This window comes from Salvelinus alpinus, chromosome 19 (genome assembly GCF_045679555.1).
Source record: "Salvelinus alpinus chromosome 19, SLU_Salpinus.1, whole genome shotgun sequence".
NCBI classification, from domain to species: Eukaryota; Metazoa; Chordata; class Actinopteri; order Salmoniformes; family Salmonidae; genus Salvelinus; species Salvelinus alpinus.
The window spans coordinates 22016295-22032585 of record NC_092104.1 but is presented as its reverse complement, the minus strand read 5'-3'; the positions used below and the strand labels follow the sequence as shown (position 1 = coordinate 22032585).

The window sequence follows — 16291 nt, the reverse complement described above, 5'->3', positions numbered from 1 at the left end:
TTTTTTTTTTTTTTTTTTTAAGTTACATTGTACAAACTTATGTTACAGTAAACTACAAACGACGTGGATATGATTCAGTTGACCTATTAAATATCCAGGGGGAACATTGTTACATCTGAATCTACCATATTAAACGGCACATCCATAACTATTATTTTTTAAATAGCAAAATAGCTACATGCAATAAATGGAGGTTGGACCTCATTCTGTGATAAAGCAAATGTACAGTATGTATGATCCAGATTTTTTTGCAGTAAATTGGGAAGGTGGTTTGCATCATATGAGCAAGTAAAAACAAGATTAAAACCTGGGACTGCTTTTATTTTCACATGTTGATCATCTCTGGGCAAGTCACTAGCTCAGATACAGTACATATTTTAATTTTTTTAACTAGGCAAGTCAGTTAAGAACAAATCCTTATTTACAATGCTGGGACAATTGTGCGCCGCCCAAATGGACTCCCAATCACGGCCGGATGTGATGCAGCCTGGATTTGAACCAGAGACTGCAGTGACCCCTCTTGCCATGAGATGCAGTGCCTTAGACCGCTGTGCAACTCAGGAGCCCAAATTTGTGTCTTTCTATAAACTTGGGTACCAGTGAACATTTCTTGTTGTGGTTATTGTCAATCATTTTGTTTACAGAACCCATTGTATTAAATAAACGATTAAAAAAATATTGAAATGCTGTTATCTTTTTCATTCTTCTGGAAGGTTTAGCATGGCTATACATTTTAGAGAAGTTGACTAAAGCACAAACAGACATGCCTACTAGGCATGACAAAGAAACATGCCATTTTCATGTGACATTTTGAATGACATGTAGATGTTTTGTTGTTGCTAGTAGTTATGGTCTCATTGTGCTTATCTAGACTCGTATTCCTGAAACTACACATTTGAAGCTGCAAGAAAATCATATGTATATCAAACCATTTAGAAATGTTTACCCTGATGTCACACATTGGCCCCTTCATTTATATAAAGACCCATATGTAGTACAAAACCACTGAAGTAAAAATATATATATTCAGTCCAGTCAAAATCTAGTTTGTATTATACATGACTTGTCTGGTAGAGTCTGTTTCCATGAAATTATCCATGGTCTGACACCATAATAACATGAAATACATATCCGAGGAATGGTGTGTAAAACTTAACACAGCATTATGCAACTATGTGGTTGGGCTGCTTTTGCCATGAGCGGTCCATGAAAGGGGAATACTGGTTGAGGCTACTCCACGCTGAGAAACTTCCTCTTTTTGGCAGTGTGTGTGTACGAGTGGTGGCGCCATTCAACGTCCGCTGTAGCCTCATTCTCCAGGGTACCAAGCTTGATCATGTACACTACAGACGGAAAACCAGTTAAAGCACTATTTTATAATATAACAATTCTAATGATGTGTGTACATCATCAAAACACACAAGAGGAAGATACACAAATGGTATAGGGGCTGCAGTGCAAGAAAGGGTAAAACTGCAATTAATACAAAATTCCACATTGTAAAAAAAAAACTCCTTTGATGTTGCTAATGATGAGAAAGGGAAAACATTGCACTTACATTTAATTTCAAATCTGGGCCCAACTTCTGACAACTCAATGTTCTTGTGGTCCGTTTTCTTGTAAGTGTGATGTCTGCAATGAAAATAGGTCCTTACTTTAAGTGAATAAGTCTGACTGAGTCTAGAAAACGAATCAGAAAAACACAAGGTACATTTTCCCAAATAGCTCATCCAAAGCATCCCTCTACTCACCTGAAAGATATAAAATCCTCCTGGTTGGCAAATGTGATAACTCGTCTACTGTCCTCTTTAGGCACTGGGAACAAATACTTGAGGATATTGGAAACCTGATTGAGATTTACTTACAGTCAGTGTCAAACATTTGCAGTCACTACTCAAATAATAAGTCTAAACATTTATTAAGTGTCAAGACTCACCCTCTGGCCAAGTCGTGAGGAGAAGTTGTGAAAGATGAGGTGGGGGTAGGCCTCAGACATGGTTTCAATGTCTGGCACATCATGTCTCATTACCACATTGTAAAGGGTGAAGTATGCAGTTGGTCCAAAAGGTAGGTGGCACACCACCAGCCCATCTATTAATACCACAGGCAATATAAAAGTAGTTATTTTAAGGTTACCTCAATGCAGTGTTTTTATACTTGGAAATAGTCATTATAGTCTACCCAGATCCATTTGTGCACTCTTGCCTACACTATTGCTGTTCTTGTGAAGCCAAACTTGGCAAGGAGTGACAAGGAAATAGCACGATATAGCACAAACAGACTGGATAATTACAACGTCTGTTCGCATTAAACAAACACCTAATATTATTAAACCTAGAGAAATAATAGTGCAGGGCTATGATACTTAAATGAGAGGATTTGGTGTTGGTTATGGATGGCCTTACCTGGCTGTCCTCTGGTTTCATGAACAATGACCAGGTCTGTAACATTGTTGGCTTTACAGGCTTGTACCAGAGCATTGATCTCATGACCTCCCCTGTTCATACGCTGAGCGCCTGGAAAGATCAGCTTCACCTCCTGTCAACAGCAAAAGTTACACATCAGGCACAATTGAGGAGAAGTCATTACTGTAAACATACTTTGTGTTAGAGATTGGGCAGAGGACACACATTTAACAAGAACGCATCTCTCAATTAATCTTTCTACGATTCCTTAATTCTATCTCCTTGCCTCCTATCTTCTCCAAAGCCTTTTTAGAAGGAGGCGAGTAAGGAGGATGCAAGGAATCAAGGAAAGACAAATTGAGAAAGGGCCAATATCTTGAGACATATAATGGGGACAGACTTTGACAAACATCTTGAGTCGAGAGCTGGGGTCTCTTGACGTTGTGACCATGACCTTTGGATCCTCCACTCCAGCCCATTTATACTCATCATCCATGTGAGAACTGACACCTGCACGCACAGAGAAGGTCCCAGTCAGTCACTGGTTTGCTTATTGTCATGAGCGACATAATATTTACAGTGGATGTGCAGATGCAGAACCCGATGTGCGGAAAAAACTGAATTATATGTTGAATGTCATTCTATTTCTATGGAACAAACCTTCCGCTCCCTCATCGTCATACTCCAGCAATTTCTGTAACTGTACTGCGTCTCTGCGAACCTCCGTAGGGATGAGACGATTGTCTGCGAAAAAAAAAAAAAAAGAGTCAAAGTCTTGGAACTAACTAATGTTACCCAAATTGTCACTTGTTTTCAAGGCCATGTCTATTGCCATCCTAAAAAGTATCAAAACATTTCAGATTGTTCATCATTCACCCAATCTTCTGAATTACATGCAATCCTCACCATCAAGAGCAGATTTCAGCTTCTGTTTCTTCTCCTCAATCGTCCGCACTCTGTCCTCCTGGGCCTTCCTATACAGATACTCCCGTCTCAGTCTCGTCTCTCGGCGAAGCTACAATCAGACAAAAACACACCATGTACAGTTGAACGCTGGCTGTATCATTCATTCATAAAACAGTATCATGGATTAAGGTAAAAAAACAAACAAAAAAAACACCATAAAATCTTAAATACACAACAGTCCAAAATGTCCACTTGGCTGTGTTTGGCTAGCAAACTAGCTAACGCTAAGAAGCATGGTAACCTGGATCAGCAACGTTTAAACAGAGAGTCCGACATCAAAATATTTGCTTAATTTCTACACTGGAGTCAGAAATAATCTGATGTTTTAAGCAAATATGAGATTATTAAAAGCTAAACAAATGTTCAGTAAATTTACCATTGTGTTGCTTTGCTAACACGCACTCACACGCATGGGAGGCTGTAAGGAAGACACCAACACTCTTTTTCATTGGATACGCCAACAGCCAATGGCAGTGAGCAAAACTGTCTAGCTAGATGACAAGTACGCGCCATCGAAAAATAAAAGTCCCAGGTACAAGCCATAAGAAACATTGATTGAACCAAATATTGGAAATTCATTAGCATTTAACGTTCGCATATTTGAGTCATTAGCTGTTTTTTATTTTCACAGATATCAGGACAGCTTCCATTCACATTTCTAAATGTGTACTAAGCTATCCTATATTTGCCTATTAAACATTCACAACTTTTAATTATATGATTCAATGTGATTAAATCAACCCAACTATGCAAAAACAAGAAGAAAACAAGCGCGCTCTCTATTAGGCTCGATATATTTGGTTGGCCATTTTCTGACATGCCCCTCTCAGACACTGACAAAACCACCTTATGCTCGGTTTTACCTCATATTTTGAACATTGAACATTGAACAACCAAAATATTTCTACTGACTACAGTGTTGTTCTGGCTTGCAGGTAAGGTCCAGATATGCTTTGAAAAAGTGTTTGAGACTTTTTTGTGTATTTGTTTTGAACATTTGCTGTTTTTGATCTGACCTAAGATGGATTTCAATAACCAAAGCTAAATGAAGGCATAGCAACAAAACATTGTTTTACAGAGTGAATATTGTTTTGACTGAACTGATATTCAAAACTTACTGTACATATTTGTTACAATGTTACAAACACTGTCAGCTGTTTTCAAAATAGGAAAGTTAAAGTTACAGATGACTCAAATAACAATTAAATCTACTTCATGAAACAATTTGGGATGCGTAACAAGTTTAATACTGCCATTCACATGCTAACATATTCTACCCCCAACCCATAAGACTGCTGAACAATTAATGAAATGGCCACCAGGATCCCTACCTACATGTACAAATTTACCTTGACTAACCTGTACCCCTGCACATTACCCCCTTAATATAGCCTCGTTATTGTTATTTTATTGTGTTACTTTTTCTTACATTTTTTCTTTCGTTTATTTAGTAAATATTTTCTTAACTCTATTTCTTGAACTGCATTGTTGGTCAAGGGTTAAGGGCTTGTAAGTAAGCATTTCACGGTAAGGTCTACACCTGTTGTATTTGGCACATGTGACAAATTTGATTTGGTTGTGATATTTGAGACAGGAAATTCAAAAAAACTTTTCTTGAACTGATGTCTTGATAGGTCTACGCCTACAAGTACAATTTGAAAATTAGCTATGTAGCTTACGAACGGTTTGGCCTACAAAATAATATGATCACTCCATGGACTCGTCTGAAGGTAACCAGTACCAGTTTAAATCCTTAAGAGTCTGTTGACGCACCTGTGCGTCAATCTAAGTAACATAATACAAAGATCCCCATCAAAATCTGTTAGTGTAAGTTAGCCATGTTTTTTTTGCATGGGCTGTGTCTCAATATGCATATATATAAGGCCGCTCGAGGCTCCACTCTGTTGATCTATGTGCCTGCACATGGGTGGAGTGGGATTTTTTGGGGCAGCGGACTCTTTTCGTTGCGTTCCACCCAGAGAGGAAGTCCGCCTTGTGTAGTGTATATCCACTAGGGGCTTGGGGAGCCAGAGTAGTTTACCAAGCTATAGGGGCCGAGACACTCTTTTTTACTTTAGCTAAAGACAACATGCCTGTTTACAAATACTTGTAGCTAGCTAGTTACATGTCAGTCTATCAATTTTGGCTCCCCACTCATTGCAGGCCAGCTGCTGCTACCAATGCCAGAGTGCTTGCTGGGGACCCAAACACCAAGCCCATATGTCTTTGTGGGATGCGAGGCATTCCCTCTGAGGGTAAACCTGATGCGACCATATCCAGGTAAGATACATTGAATACATGTGACTATATACATTTGTGAAAATTATACCAATATAGACATTGTAATGATATGCATAAAAGTGATCAAGCATCTTAGTAAGAGAATAAGGGCCTATGTCCAAAGCATATGCTACACAGTTGTTACAGTACATTGATAGCCTTCATATTCCTGTTCAATACTAATGGAAATGCTTATTTTATTCAAAGGGTCTTATGGCCTTGATGACACTAAGATCTACAGCTACTGCCACTCAAGAACCAGAAGAATTTCTGAGAACTGCTTTGGGGTCCTTGCTACAAGACACAAGGATCCTAGAGAAAGCTGAGACCATTGTGAAGGCCTGTGTGGCCGTCAACAATTACCTGCACCACAGACATGTAACAAAAGACATGTAAATGTTGGAGTGTGGTTTGGAAAACGTGTTTACATACATTCTCTTATTCTGGTTGATGTCTGTCATGTTGAGCTACACAAAATGGTTTCCCTGTTCTTCTTATTCACACTTTACAAATCACAATAAAGATTACAATAATGACAGTCACTTCATCCTTGTTTTAGTTTTTCATATTCTTTGGAGGCTAGACCTTGTTATGTGTAGTGGCCTTTCAGTGGAGACCTTCCTGCTATAGTACATGGGTGAGATTGAGTGTCCAGCTGTAGACAATAAGGACAGACCCCCAAGACATTAACCTAATCTACAAAGTAGTACAAGTTTACTGAGTGACTAATTCAAAACAGTAATATTTTCTGCCACAAGTACAAATACATTTGCAGACCTTTTAGATATTTATTTACTGTCTCAAGAGGAAAATAGTGATACGTAAAACACAGGGTAAAAGTGTGGTGAAAGGGGAAATAAGAGAAAAAACAAAGTAAACACCAGTAACAATAATTATTTCCTCAGTCAATATAAAAAATCATGCAAAAAACACCCTGTAAATTACCCACCACCCTTACGTGTGAATAAGAAAAAAAGCACACAATGTCACGCCCTGGCCTTAGTTATCTTTGTTTTCTTTATTATTTTGGTTAGGTCAGGGTGTGACATGGGGGATTTATGTGTTTTGTCTTATTTAGGGGTTTTGTATGTTTATGGGGTGTTTCTAGTCTAGGTGTTTGTATGTCTATGGTTGCCTAGATTGGTTCTCAATTAGAGGCAGCTGTTTATCATTGTCTCTGATTGGGGCCCATATTTAGGCAGCCATATTCTTTAGGGATTTCGTGGGTTATTGTCTATGTGTTAGTTGCCTGTGTCTGCACTGTTATATATAGCGTCACGTTCGTTTTGTTGTTTTGTATAAGTTTGGTTAGTGTTTCTTCTTAAATAAATAGAAGAATGTATTCACTTCACGCTGCGCCTTGGTCCTCTCTTCCACATTACGACGAACGTGACAGAATAACCCACCACAACCGGACCAAGCAGCGTGAAAGGAAGGAACAGCGCTTTGTGGAGCAATGGACTTGGGAGGAAATATTAGACGGCAAGGGACCATGGGAACAGCCGGGTGAATATCGCCGCCCCAAGGCAGAGCTGGAGGCAGCGAAAGCCGAGAGGCGGCATTATGAGGAGCTAGCTCGGCAGCGCGGCTGGAAGCCTGAGAAGCAGCCCCAAAATTTTCTTGGGGGGTGGCACACGGGGAGTGTGGCGAGTTCAGGTAGGAGACCTGCGCCAACTTCCCGTGCTTACCGTGAGGAGCCGAAGATGGAACCAGAGCCAGTCGAGGTGGAATTGGAGGTGAGCAAGGGGAGTGAAGCAGAGACTGTGAAGGAATTAATGGGGAAATTGGAGGAGAGTGAAATGAGGGAGTTGCTATGTTGGTGCATGAGGCACGACATCCGCCCGACGGAGCGTGTCCGGGATTTGATGTTACCTGAGTCAGCTCTCCATACTCGTCCTGAGGTGCGTGCTAACCGTCTGGTAATGACAGTGCCAGTGCCAGTCCCACGCACCAGGCCTCCTGTGCGCCTCCCTAGTCCTGCATCTCCTGTGGCAGCCCCATGCACCAGCTCTCCTGTGGCAGCCCCTCGCACCAGTCCTCCGGTGCCTGCGCCACGAACCAGGCCTCCAGTTCCAGCACCCCGCACTCGCCTTGAGGTGCGTGTCCCCAGCCCAGTACCACCAGTGCCAAAACCACGCACCAGGCTTCCTGTGTGTCTCCAGAACCCTGTACGCCCTGTTTCTCCTCCCTGCACTCGCCCTGAGGTGCGTGTCCTCAGCCCGGTACCACCAGTGCCGGTACCACGCACCAGGCATCCAGTGCATCTCCAGGGTCCAGTACTCCCTGTCCCTTCTCCCCGCACTCGCCTTGAGGTGCGTGTCCCCAGCCCGGTACCACCAGTTCCGGCACCACGCACCAGGCCTACTATGCGCCTCCAGGGTCCAGTATGCCCTGTTCCTGCTCCCCGCACTAGCCTTGAGGTGCGTGTTCCCAGCCCGGTACCACCAGTTCCGGCACCACGCACCAGGCCTAGTGTGCGCCTCCAGGGTCCAGCATGCCCTGTTCCTGCTCCCGTCTGTACAGCGCCGTCTAAGCTGCCCGTCTGTCCAGCGCCGTCTGAGCTGCCCGTCTGTCCAGCACCGCCTGAGCCACCCGTCTGTCCAGCGCCGCCTGAGCCGCCCGTCTGTCCAGCGCCGCCTGAGCCACCCGTCTGTCCTGAGCCGCTAGAGCCGCCCGTCTGTCCTGAGCCGCCCGTCTGTCCTGAGCCGCTAGAACCGCACGTCTGTCCTGAGCCGCTAGAGCCGCCCGCCAGTCCGGAGCCGCCAGAGCCGCCCGCCAGTCCGGAGCCGCCAGAGCCTCCCGCCAGTCAGGAGCCGCCAGAGCCGTCCGCCAGTCAGGAGCCGCCAGAGCCGCCCGCCAGTCTGGAGCCGCCAGAGCCGCCCGCCAGTCTGGAGCCGCCAGAGCCGCCCGCCAGTCAGGAGCCGCCAGAGCCGCCTGCCAGTCCCGAGCCGCCCGCCAGCCCGGAGCCGCCAGAGCCGCCCGCCAGTCCGGAGCTGCCAGAGCCGCCCGCCAGTCCGGAGCTGCCCCTCAGTCCGGAACTGCCCTTCAGTCCGGAGCTGCCCTTCAGTCCGGAGCTGCCCTTCAGTGAAGTTCTTCCACACCGATCTCAACAAACCATTTCTGTATGGACCTCGATTTGTGCATGGGGGCAATGTAATGTTGAAACAGAAAAGGGCCTTCCCCAAACTGTTGCCACAAAGTTGGAAGCACAGAATCGTCTAGAATGTAATTGTATGCTACAGTTTTAAGATTTCCCTTCACTGGAACTAAGGTGCTTAGCCCGAGTTGTCCACATACTTTTGTATATATAGTGTATCGTCCAACCCACTGTAGAATTTGTGAATTTTGTCACTTGTATAATAAATTCCATAACTTAGTTTATACTGGATTAAGCGTACATTTTCGTTAACTGTATGTTCCAACATTCCATCCATCTTGTGCCAGTATAAGTTATTTTTAAGTCGTGGTCCCAATAGAATCTTACCTATCATATGAATATCATTTTCAGACTCAAATAGGATTCCCTCAACATTGCGCTGATGTCCAAATTATGTCAAATCGACATTTCGTGATATGACATTTTTATGTTGCATGTATTTGAAAATATCTACATTGGTCAGTCCAAATTTGCTTTTTAATTCTGTCATGGAAATAATTGTATTTCCTATTACCAAGTCATTTACGGTTTCTATGCCTTTAGTTTTCCATGTGAACCAATTTATCGGCAAATTCTGAAACGCTATCCAATGCAGGGGCGAAAAGTTGATATCAACTTTGGAGGGAACAATTACATGAAATTTTCTCAAGAGAAATTCCTGAGGGGGACACCAAAGTAGTGCTGTAACACATATCATATTACAACGTAGGCTAAATGTATATTGAGGAACCATAATTACTACTACTGGATAATTGATAGGTAGTTAACTGAAGGTTTATCCCAACTTGTTAAAATGTTTAAATCATTATAATACTACTACTAATGATAGTTACAGCAGTGTTCCTTATCAGTCCAGTATGTATGCAGGTATTTGTATTTACAACCAGCAATACTAAGAAAGGCCAGTAGGTGGCAATGGTACTGTACACTGTATGGGTGCAGTTTGGTAAATACAATGAGAATGCTGCGATCTCATCTAAAATAATCTCCATTGAGAACCATCACAAAGTTCGTCTCAGTATTGAATTGATCTTTTTATTTGACCTTTTCTGATACATTTATATAGTCATTAAATATGTGCTATCATTAAATATGTGCTACTGGCCTGAGTCGACAATAGCTTTACAAGAACAAAAAGCTCAAAATAAGTACAGTTCGAAAAGCGAAATAACTACTTCAATGAATAACCCAAATAAATCAACCAAAATATCCTTCAAAAATGTATTGTTCAGTCAGTGTCTCAACTCTTCAAACAACAGCTATGGACAAGTATGTCACACAAAGTATGCAATTTAAAATAAAATAACAAAATAAATCATTAGTAAGTGTACTGTCATGCACTAAAAACTAAGAACTACTAAACAAATAACAAAAACTCAGCAAAAAAAAAAAGTTCTCTCACTGTCAACTGCGTTTATTTTCAGCAAACTTAACATGTGTAAATAATGTATGAACATAACAAGATTCAACAACTGAGACATAAACTGAACAAGTTCCACAGACATGTGACTAACAGAAATGGAATAATGTGTCCCTGAACAAAGGGTGGGTCAAAATCAAAAGTAACAGTCAGTATCTGCTGTGGCCACCAGCTGCATTAAGTACTGCAGTGCATCTCCTCCTCATGGACTGCACCAGATTTGCCAGTTCTTGCTGTGAGATGTTACCCCACTCTTCCATCAAGGCACCTGCATGTTCCTGCACACTTCTGGGGGGAATGGCCCTAGCCCCTACCCTCTGATCCAACAGGTCCCAGACGTGCTCAATGGGATTGAGATCCGGGCTTTTCGCTGGCCATGGCAGAACACTGACATTCCTGTCTTGCAGGAAATTATGCACAGAACGAGCAGTATGGCTGGTGGTATTGTCATGCTGGAGGGTCATGTCAGGATGAGCCTGCAGGAAGGGTACCACATGAGGGAGGAGGATGTCTTTCCTGTAACGCACAGAGTTGAGATTGCCTGCAATGACAACAAGCTCAGTCCGATGATGCTGTGACACACCGCCCCAGACCATGACGGACCCTCCACCTCCAAATCAATCCCGCTCCAGAGTACAGGCCTCGGTGTAACGCTCATTCCTTCGACGATAAACGCGACTCCGACCATCACCCCTCGTGAGACAAAACCGCGACTCGTCAGTCCTGTCTGGTCCAGCGACGGTGGGTTTGTTCCCATAGGCGAAGTTGTTGCCGGTGATGTCTGGTGAGGACCTGCCTTACAACAGGCCTACAAGCCCTCAGTCCAGCCTTTCTCAGCCTATAGTGGACAGTCTGAGCACTGATGGAGGGATTGTGCGTTCCTGGTGTAACTCGGGCAGTTGTTGTTGCCGTCCTGTACCTGTCCCGCAGGTGTGATGTTCAGATGTACCGATCCTGTGCAGTTGTTGTTACATGTGGTCTGCCACTGCGAGGACGATCAGCTGTCCGTCCTGTCTCCCTGTAGCGCAGTCTTTGGTGTCTTACAGTACGGACATTGCAATTTATTGCCCTGGCCACAGCTCCAGTCCTCATGCCTCCTTGCAGCATGCCTAAGGCACATTCAAACAGATGAGTAGGGACCTTGGGCATCTTTTTTGTTTTGTTTTTCAGAGTCAGTCGATAGGCCTCTTTACTGTCCTAAATTTTCATAACTGTGACCTTAATTGCCTACCGTCTGTAAGCTGTTAGTGTCTTAACGACCATTCCACAGGTGCATGTTCATGAATTGTTTATGGTTCATTGAACTAACAGAAAACAGTGTTTAAACCCTTTACAATGAAGATCTGAAGTGATTTGGATTTTTACGAATTATCTTTGAAAGACAGGGTCCTGAAAAAGTGTATTTTTTGCTGAGTTTATCATACTATACACCAGGGGTTCTCAAACAGGGGTCCGTGGACCCCTACGGGTCCCTGGTGTAATTGCAAGGGGTCCGTGAAATAAAAAGTGTAATGAACGTATTCAGTACCACAAGGTTTCTAGTAACTTTACATATAATATAGAGGGGGTGGGGGTCCCTGAGGACCACTCAAAACCTTGCCTGCTTTGCCTCAAAATATGAAGGTGTTCCTGTTTTGAGGCAACCCAAAAAAGGTTGAGATCCACTGCTATACACACTACTGAACTAATGAACAACAGAACCGAACATATGTTTGCGGGTCTCAATGTATCCAACAAATTGCTGGCAGATATTTTCCCTCTTGAGACTGTCCAGCCTGTCTTTATGTACATTACAGACAACTACGCTGTTCAGTCTCTCTTGGCCCATGTAAGCCCGTAGCCAAGTCTCCAACCTGCGGAGTGCACTGAAACCCCTCTCAGCCTCACATGAAGACACTGGCACTACAAACACAATTCTGATCAGCACCTCAACTTGGTCAAACAACCCCTGCACCTCCACTGGAAGCCTCCTGGGATCCCCTGCTGCCTCTCCACTGCTGCTACAGGGGTATTTGTTGCGAAAGAGAGGCAACTGCACTGAAAGAGAATCTATGTTCACCTCTGGGTACTGATCTAGACTCATCCAACTCCCCCATGAGAAGCGCTCTTTCCAACTTTTGCAGGACGTTTAGACTATCCTGGTCAAAACGGTCGCCAAACTGAATCGTCACACAATCAAACACTTAAAAAGATTCTGCCCTATAGTGATCCACTGCTTTGCCAGCAAATCGTCTTGAGTCTGTCTCAATGAATTCAATGGAGTCAATCAATGTTGTTGCTTTCTCATACAGTGCAAGGTAGCTTTCGTCATTTCTCTTGCCCCTAAGAGATGACCACACACAGTCGACTGCAGCCTGCATACCAGAGACAGTCTGAGTTTCCTTCTGCAGTGAAATGTTTAGGCATTCAAGCTCTCCAAGAACAGCAGAGGCAAGTGTGAGGCCCAACAGTCTTGCCTTTGCTGAAGTGCTCAAAAAAGCCACTGGCAGTTGAAGCTGTCTTGGATGCAGTTTTTGCCATCTCCTCTAGGCTGCTTTGTACCTGCTCATACTGCCCTAGCACAGCTCTAATAGCAGTATTCCTCACAGTCCACCTTGTTGGACATAGAGGTTTCAGGGTGGTCAGATGTGTATCTTTGTACGTGATAATTGATTCAAACATGCTCTTAAACTTTCATGACTGTGACATCGGCTGATGTAAAAAGGGCTTTATAAATACATTTGATTGATAGAGGACACCTAACTGATGGACACAAGAAAGGGAATCCCGGATCAGTGGGGAGGCTGAGCAGCCAGCCTGTGTAATCAGATTTACACAGTGTGCTGCACAATACACATAGAGGGCTAATGGCTGCCGCCTCCTCACAATTGCCTGTGCACCTGTGTATTTTCCTGCCATGTTTGAGGCACCATCATAACTCTACCCACGTAAGCCAGACATGGGCAAATTGAGCCTCAACAACACATCAGTTGCAATTTCGCAATGCCCTCGCCTGTTGTCTCCGACACCCTGTATAGCCCAATAAACTCCTTGTGAGGGACACTGTCATGGTAAACATAACGCAGGCAGAAACTCTCCTGTTCAGCACCAGAGACATCTTGAGTACCATCAACAATTACTGAAAATTGTACAATCGGAAGAGACCTAATCTCAGCTGCAATGCCTCAAAGGACTGTATTGGCCATGATGTTCAGAATTTCATTCTGTGCTTTGGGGCCTGTGTACATTGTGGTACGCTCTGTTAACTACTTCAGTAAAATGGGATTATCCTCTTCTGCCCTAAATTTCAAAAGCTGGTATAAATTCCTACCGTCATCCGTGTGGCCTCTAAAGGCTTGTCCCCGTCTTGCTACATGCCGCACCGAACTAATAATTTTCATCAAGCAATGCCTTGCGTCTTCCTGATGTTTACCCCATGTGCTGGATAACTGGGCACTGGATTTAGCTGGTGTGCTGTTACAGTTACAAAGTGGTGGTGGGTTTGGAAGTTTTGATGTGCTGTGAATTTTACAATGGCTTTTCTCCAGTTTCTAAATCCTGCACTAATGAAGGCAGCATCCGCTCTTTGGCCAAAAGATGGCTGGCTTGAAAACCCTTGGCTACAGTGAAAACACAACACTCCTTTTATTGATGGATTATAATGTAGCCAGAGGAAATCGCGAAACCCTTTCTCTTGAAACGTCAACACACTGTTGGCAAGAGTTTGCGGTTCTATAAATTATGGGTGTGGCTGATATGGTTTTGTGCCATCACTGAGGTAACTGGACAATGCTGTGCCACTGTCCCATATACTGGTGGTGCTGGCAACAAGGTTGACACCTGGTCCTGTCGTGGCTGTGACACTGTCATCTGAAGTCTCTCACCCTGGCTCTTTCCCTTTCACTACCCTCACTTTCTCACAGTCTGTCTCCTAGAAAATAAATAAGGTGTTTGCCATACCTAACTACCGGTACCCAAAACTACACAATCACAACGGCAATACCATTGCCTTAAAACAAATATTGGTTCAGTCACTAGTTAAGGTTGAGAGTGGAGGTATCCATGGCATTGTCCAATTATGTCCCTATTTTACAAGTCTAAAAAAGAGAGAACCTTTCATAATGTTGCCAAACAAAGACTCAACAAACTTACCTGAGACTCCCTGTATCTGCCAGTTTGTACCTCACTATCTGTCCCCAGCTCTGCTGTCTGTGTGCCATCTGTTGCCTGCTCTGCCTAATGACATCATTATGAAACATTTCATTAGCATTTCATTTCTTTCTTCTGAACATTTAATCAACTAGTCTTTGAGATATTAGGCTACTGGGGTTCTTACTTTGCGTTTTGGTGTACTGAAATTATTTTCTACCTGGCTGGCTACACACACATACAGTGGGGAGAACAAGTATTTGATACACTGCCGATTTTGCAGGTTTTCCTACTTACAAAGCATGTAGAGGTCTGTAATTTTTATCATAGGTACACTTCAACTGTGAGAGACGGAATCTAAAACAAAAATCCAGAAAATCACATTGTTTGATTTTTAAGTAATTAATTTGCATTTTATTGCATGACATAAGTATTTGATCACCTACCAACCAGTAAGAATTCCGGCTCTCACAGACCTGTTCGTTTTTCTTTAAGAAACCCTCCTGTTCTCCACTCAATACCTGTATTAACTGCACCTGTTTGAACTCATTAGCTGTATAAAAGACACCTGTCCACACACTCAATCAAACAGACTCCAACCTCTCCACAATGGCCAAGATCAGAGAGCTGTGTAAGGACATCAGGGATAAAATTGCAGACCTGCACAAGGCTGGGATGGGCTACAGGACAATAGGCAAGCAGCTTGGTGAGAAGGCAACAACTGTTGGCGCAATTATTAGAAAATGGAAGAAGTTCAAGATGACGGTCAATCACCCTCGGTCTGGGGCTCCATGCAAGATCTCACCTTGTGGGGCATCAATGATCATGAGGAAGGTGAGGGATCAGCCCAGAACTACACGGCAGGACCTGGTCAATGACCCGAAGAGAGCTGGGACCACAGTCTCAAAGAAAACCATTAGTAACACACTACGCCGTCATGGATTAAAATCCTGCAGCGCACGCAAGGTCCCCCTGCTCAAGCCAGCGCATGTCCAGGCCGTCTGAAGTTTGCCAATGACCATCTGGATGATCCAGAGGAGGAATGGGAGAAGGTCATGTGGCCTGATGAGATGAAAATAGAGCTTTTTGGTCTAAACTCCACTCGCCGTGTTTGGAGGAAGAAGAAGGATGAGTACAACCCCAAGAACACCATCCCAACCGTGAAGCATGGAGGTGGAAACATCATTCTTTGGGGATGCTTTTCTGCAAAGGGGACAGGACGACTGCACCGTATTGAGGGGAGGATGGATGGGGCCATGTATCGCGAGATCTTGGCCAACAACCTCCTTCCCTCAGTAAGAGCATTGAAGATGGGTCGTGGCTGGGTCTTCCAGCATGACAACGACCCGAAACACACAGCCAGGGCAACTAAGGAGTGGCTCCGTAAGAAGCATCTCAAGGTCCTGGAGTGGCCTAGCAAGTCTCCAGACCTGAACCCAATAGAAAATCTTTGGAGGGAGCTGAAAGTCCGTATTGCCCAGTGACAGACCCAAAACCTGAAGGATCTGGAGAAGGTCTGTATGGAGGAGTGGGCCAAAATCCCTGCTGCAGTGTGTGCAAACCTGGTCAAGAACTACAGGAAACGTATGATCTCTGTAATTGCAAACAAAGGTTTCTGTACCAAATATTAAGTTCTGCTTTTCTGATGTATCAAATACTTATGTCATGCAATAAAATGCAAATTAATTATTTAAAAATCATACAATGTGATTTTCTGGATTTTTGTTTTAGATTCCGTCTCTCACAGTTGAAGTGTACCTATGATAAAAATTACAGACCTCTACATGCTTTGTAAGTAGGAAAAATGGCAAAATCAGCAGTGTATCAAATACTTGTTCTCCCCACTGTATACATACAGTGTGCAGGTAATTTACAGTAGGAGATGGGCTTCTACCTATTCCATTTATGTGGCGTCGTCAAAGATGGAATCTTTGC

General features: G+C 43.6%; 1 protein-coding gene and 1 long non-coding RNA gene across 3 annotated transcripts; one reads left to right on the top strand and one right to left on the bottom strand.

The window, feature by feature from the left end:
- Window positions 1-300: 300 nt before the first annotated feature.
- Window positions 301-3891, bottom strand: LOC139545134 (U3 small nucleolar ribonucleoprotein protein IMP4-like). Of its 2 annotated transcripts, none has more exons than XM_071352561.1 (9): window positions 3748-3891; window positions 3312-3420; window positions 3066-3149; window positions 2806-2915; window positions 2406-2538; window positions 1937-2091; window positions 1752-1846; window positions 1559-1632; window positions 301-1343 (listed from the first exon to the last, which is right to left on the bottom strand). In XM_071352561.1, the coding sequence occupies exons 1-9, from the start codon at window positions 3748-3750 to the stop codon at window positions 1231-1233; spliced, it is 876 nt and encodes a 291-aa protein (XP_071208662.1). In that variant the 5' UTR covers window positions 3751-3891; the 3' UTR covers window positions 301-1230. The 2 variants fall into 2 exon arrangements, with proteins under 2 accessions (XP_071208662.1, XP_071208663.1); XM_071352562.1 differs by having other exon boundaries at window positions 1752-1815; window positions 3748-3880.
- A 273-nt stretch (window positions 3892-4164) lies between these two features.
- On the top strand, window positions 4165-6193 carry LOC139545135 (uncharacterized). Its single transcript, XR_011669002.1, has 3 exons — window positions 4165-4306; window positions 5535-5651; window positions 5859-6193. It is a non-coding gene; the product is annotated as an uncharacterized lncRNA (long non-coding RNA).
- Window positions 6194-16291: the final 10098 nt, after the last annotated feature.

What these genes read in the sequence shown, in the direction of transcription:
- LOC139545134 (XM_071352561.1), bottom strand. An exon ending in TGACGATGAGGGAGCGGAAG is followed by an intron (nt 2,916 to 3,065) that starts GTTTGTTCCATA and finishes CTGTGCGTGCAG; the next exon opens with GTGTCAGTTCTCACATGGAT. An exon ending in TGAAACCAGAGGACAGCCAG is followed by an intron (nt 2,092 to 2,405) that starts GTAAGGCCATCC and finishes TGGTATTAATAG; the next exon opens with ATGGGCTGGTGGTGTGCCAC.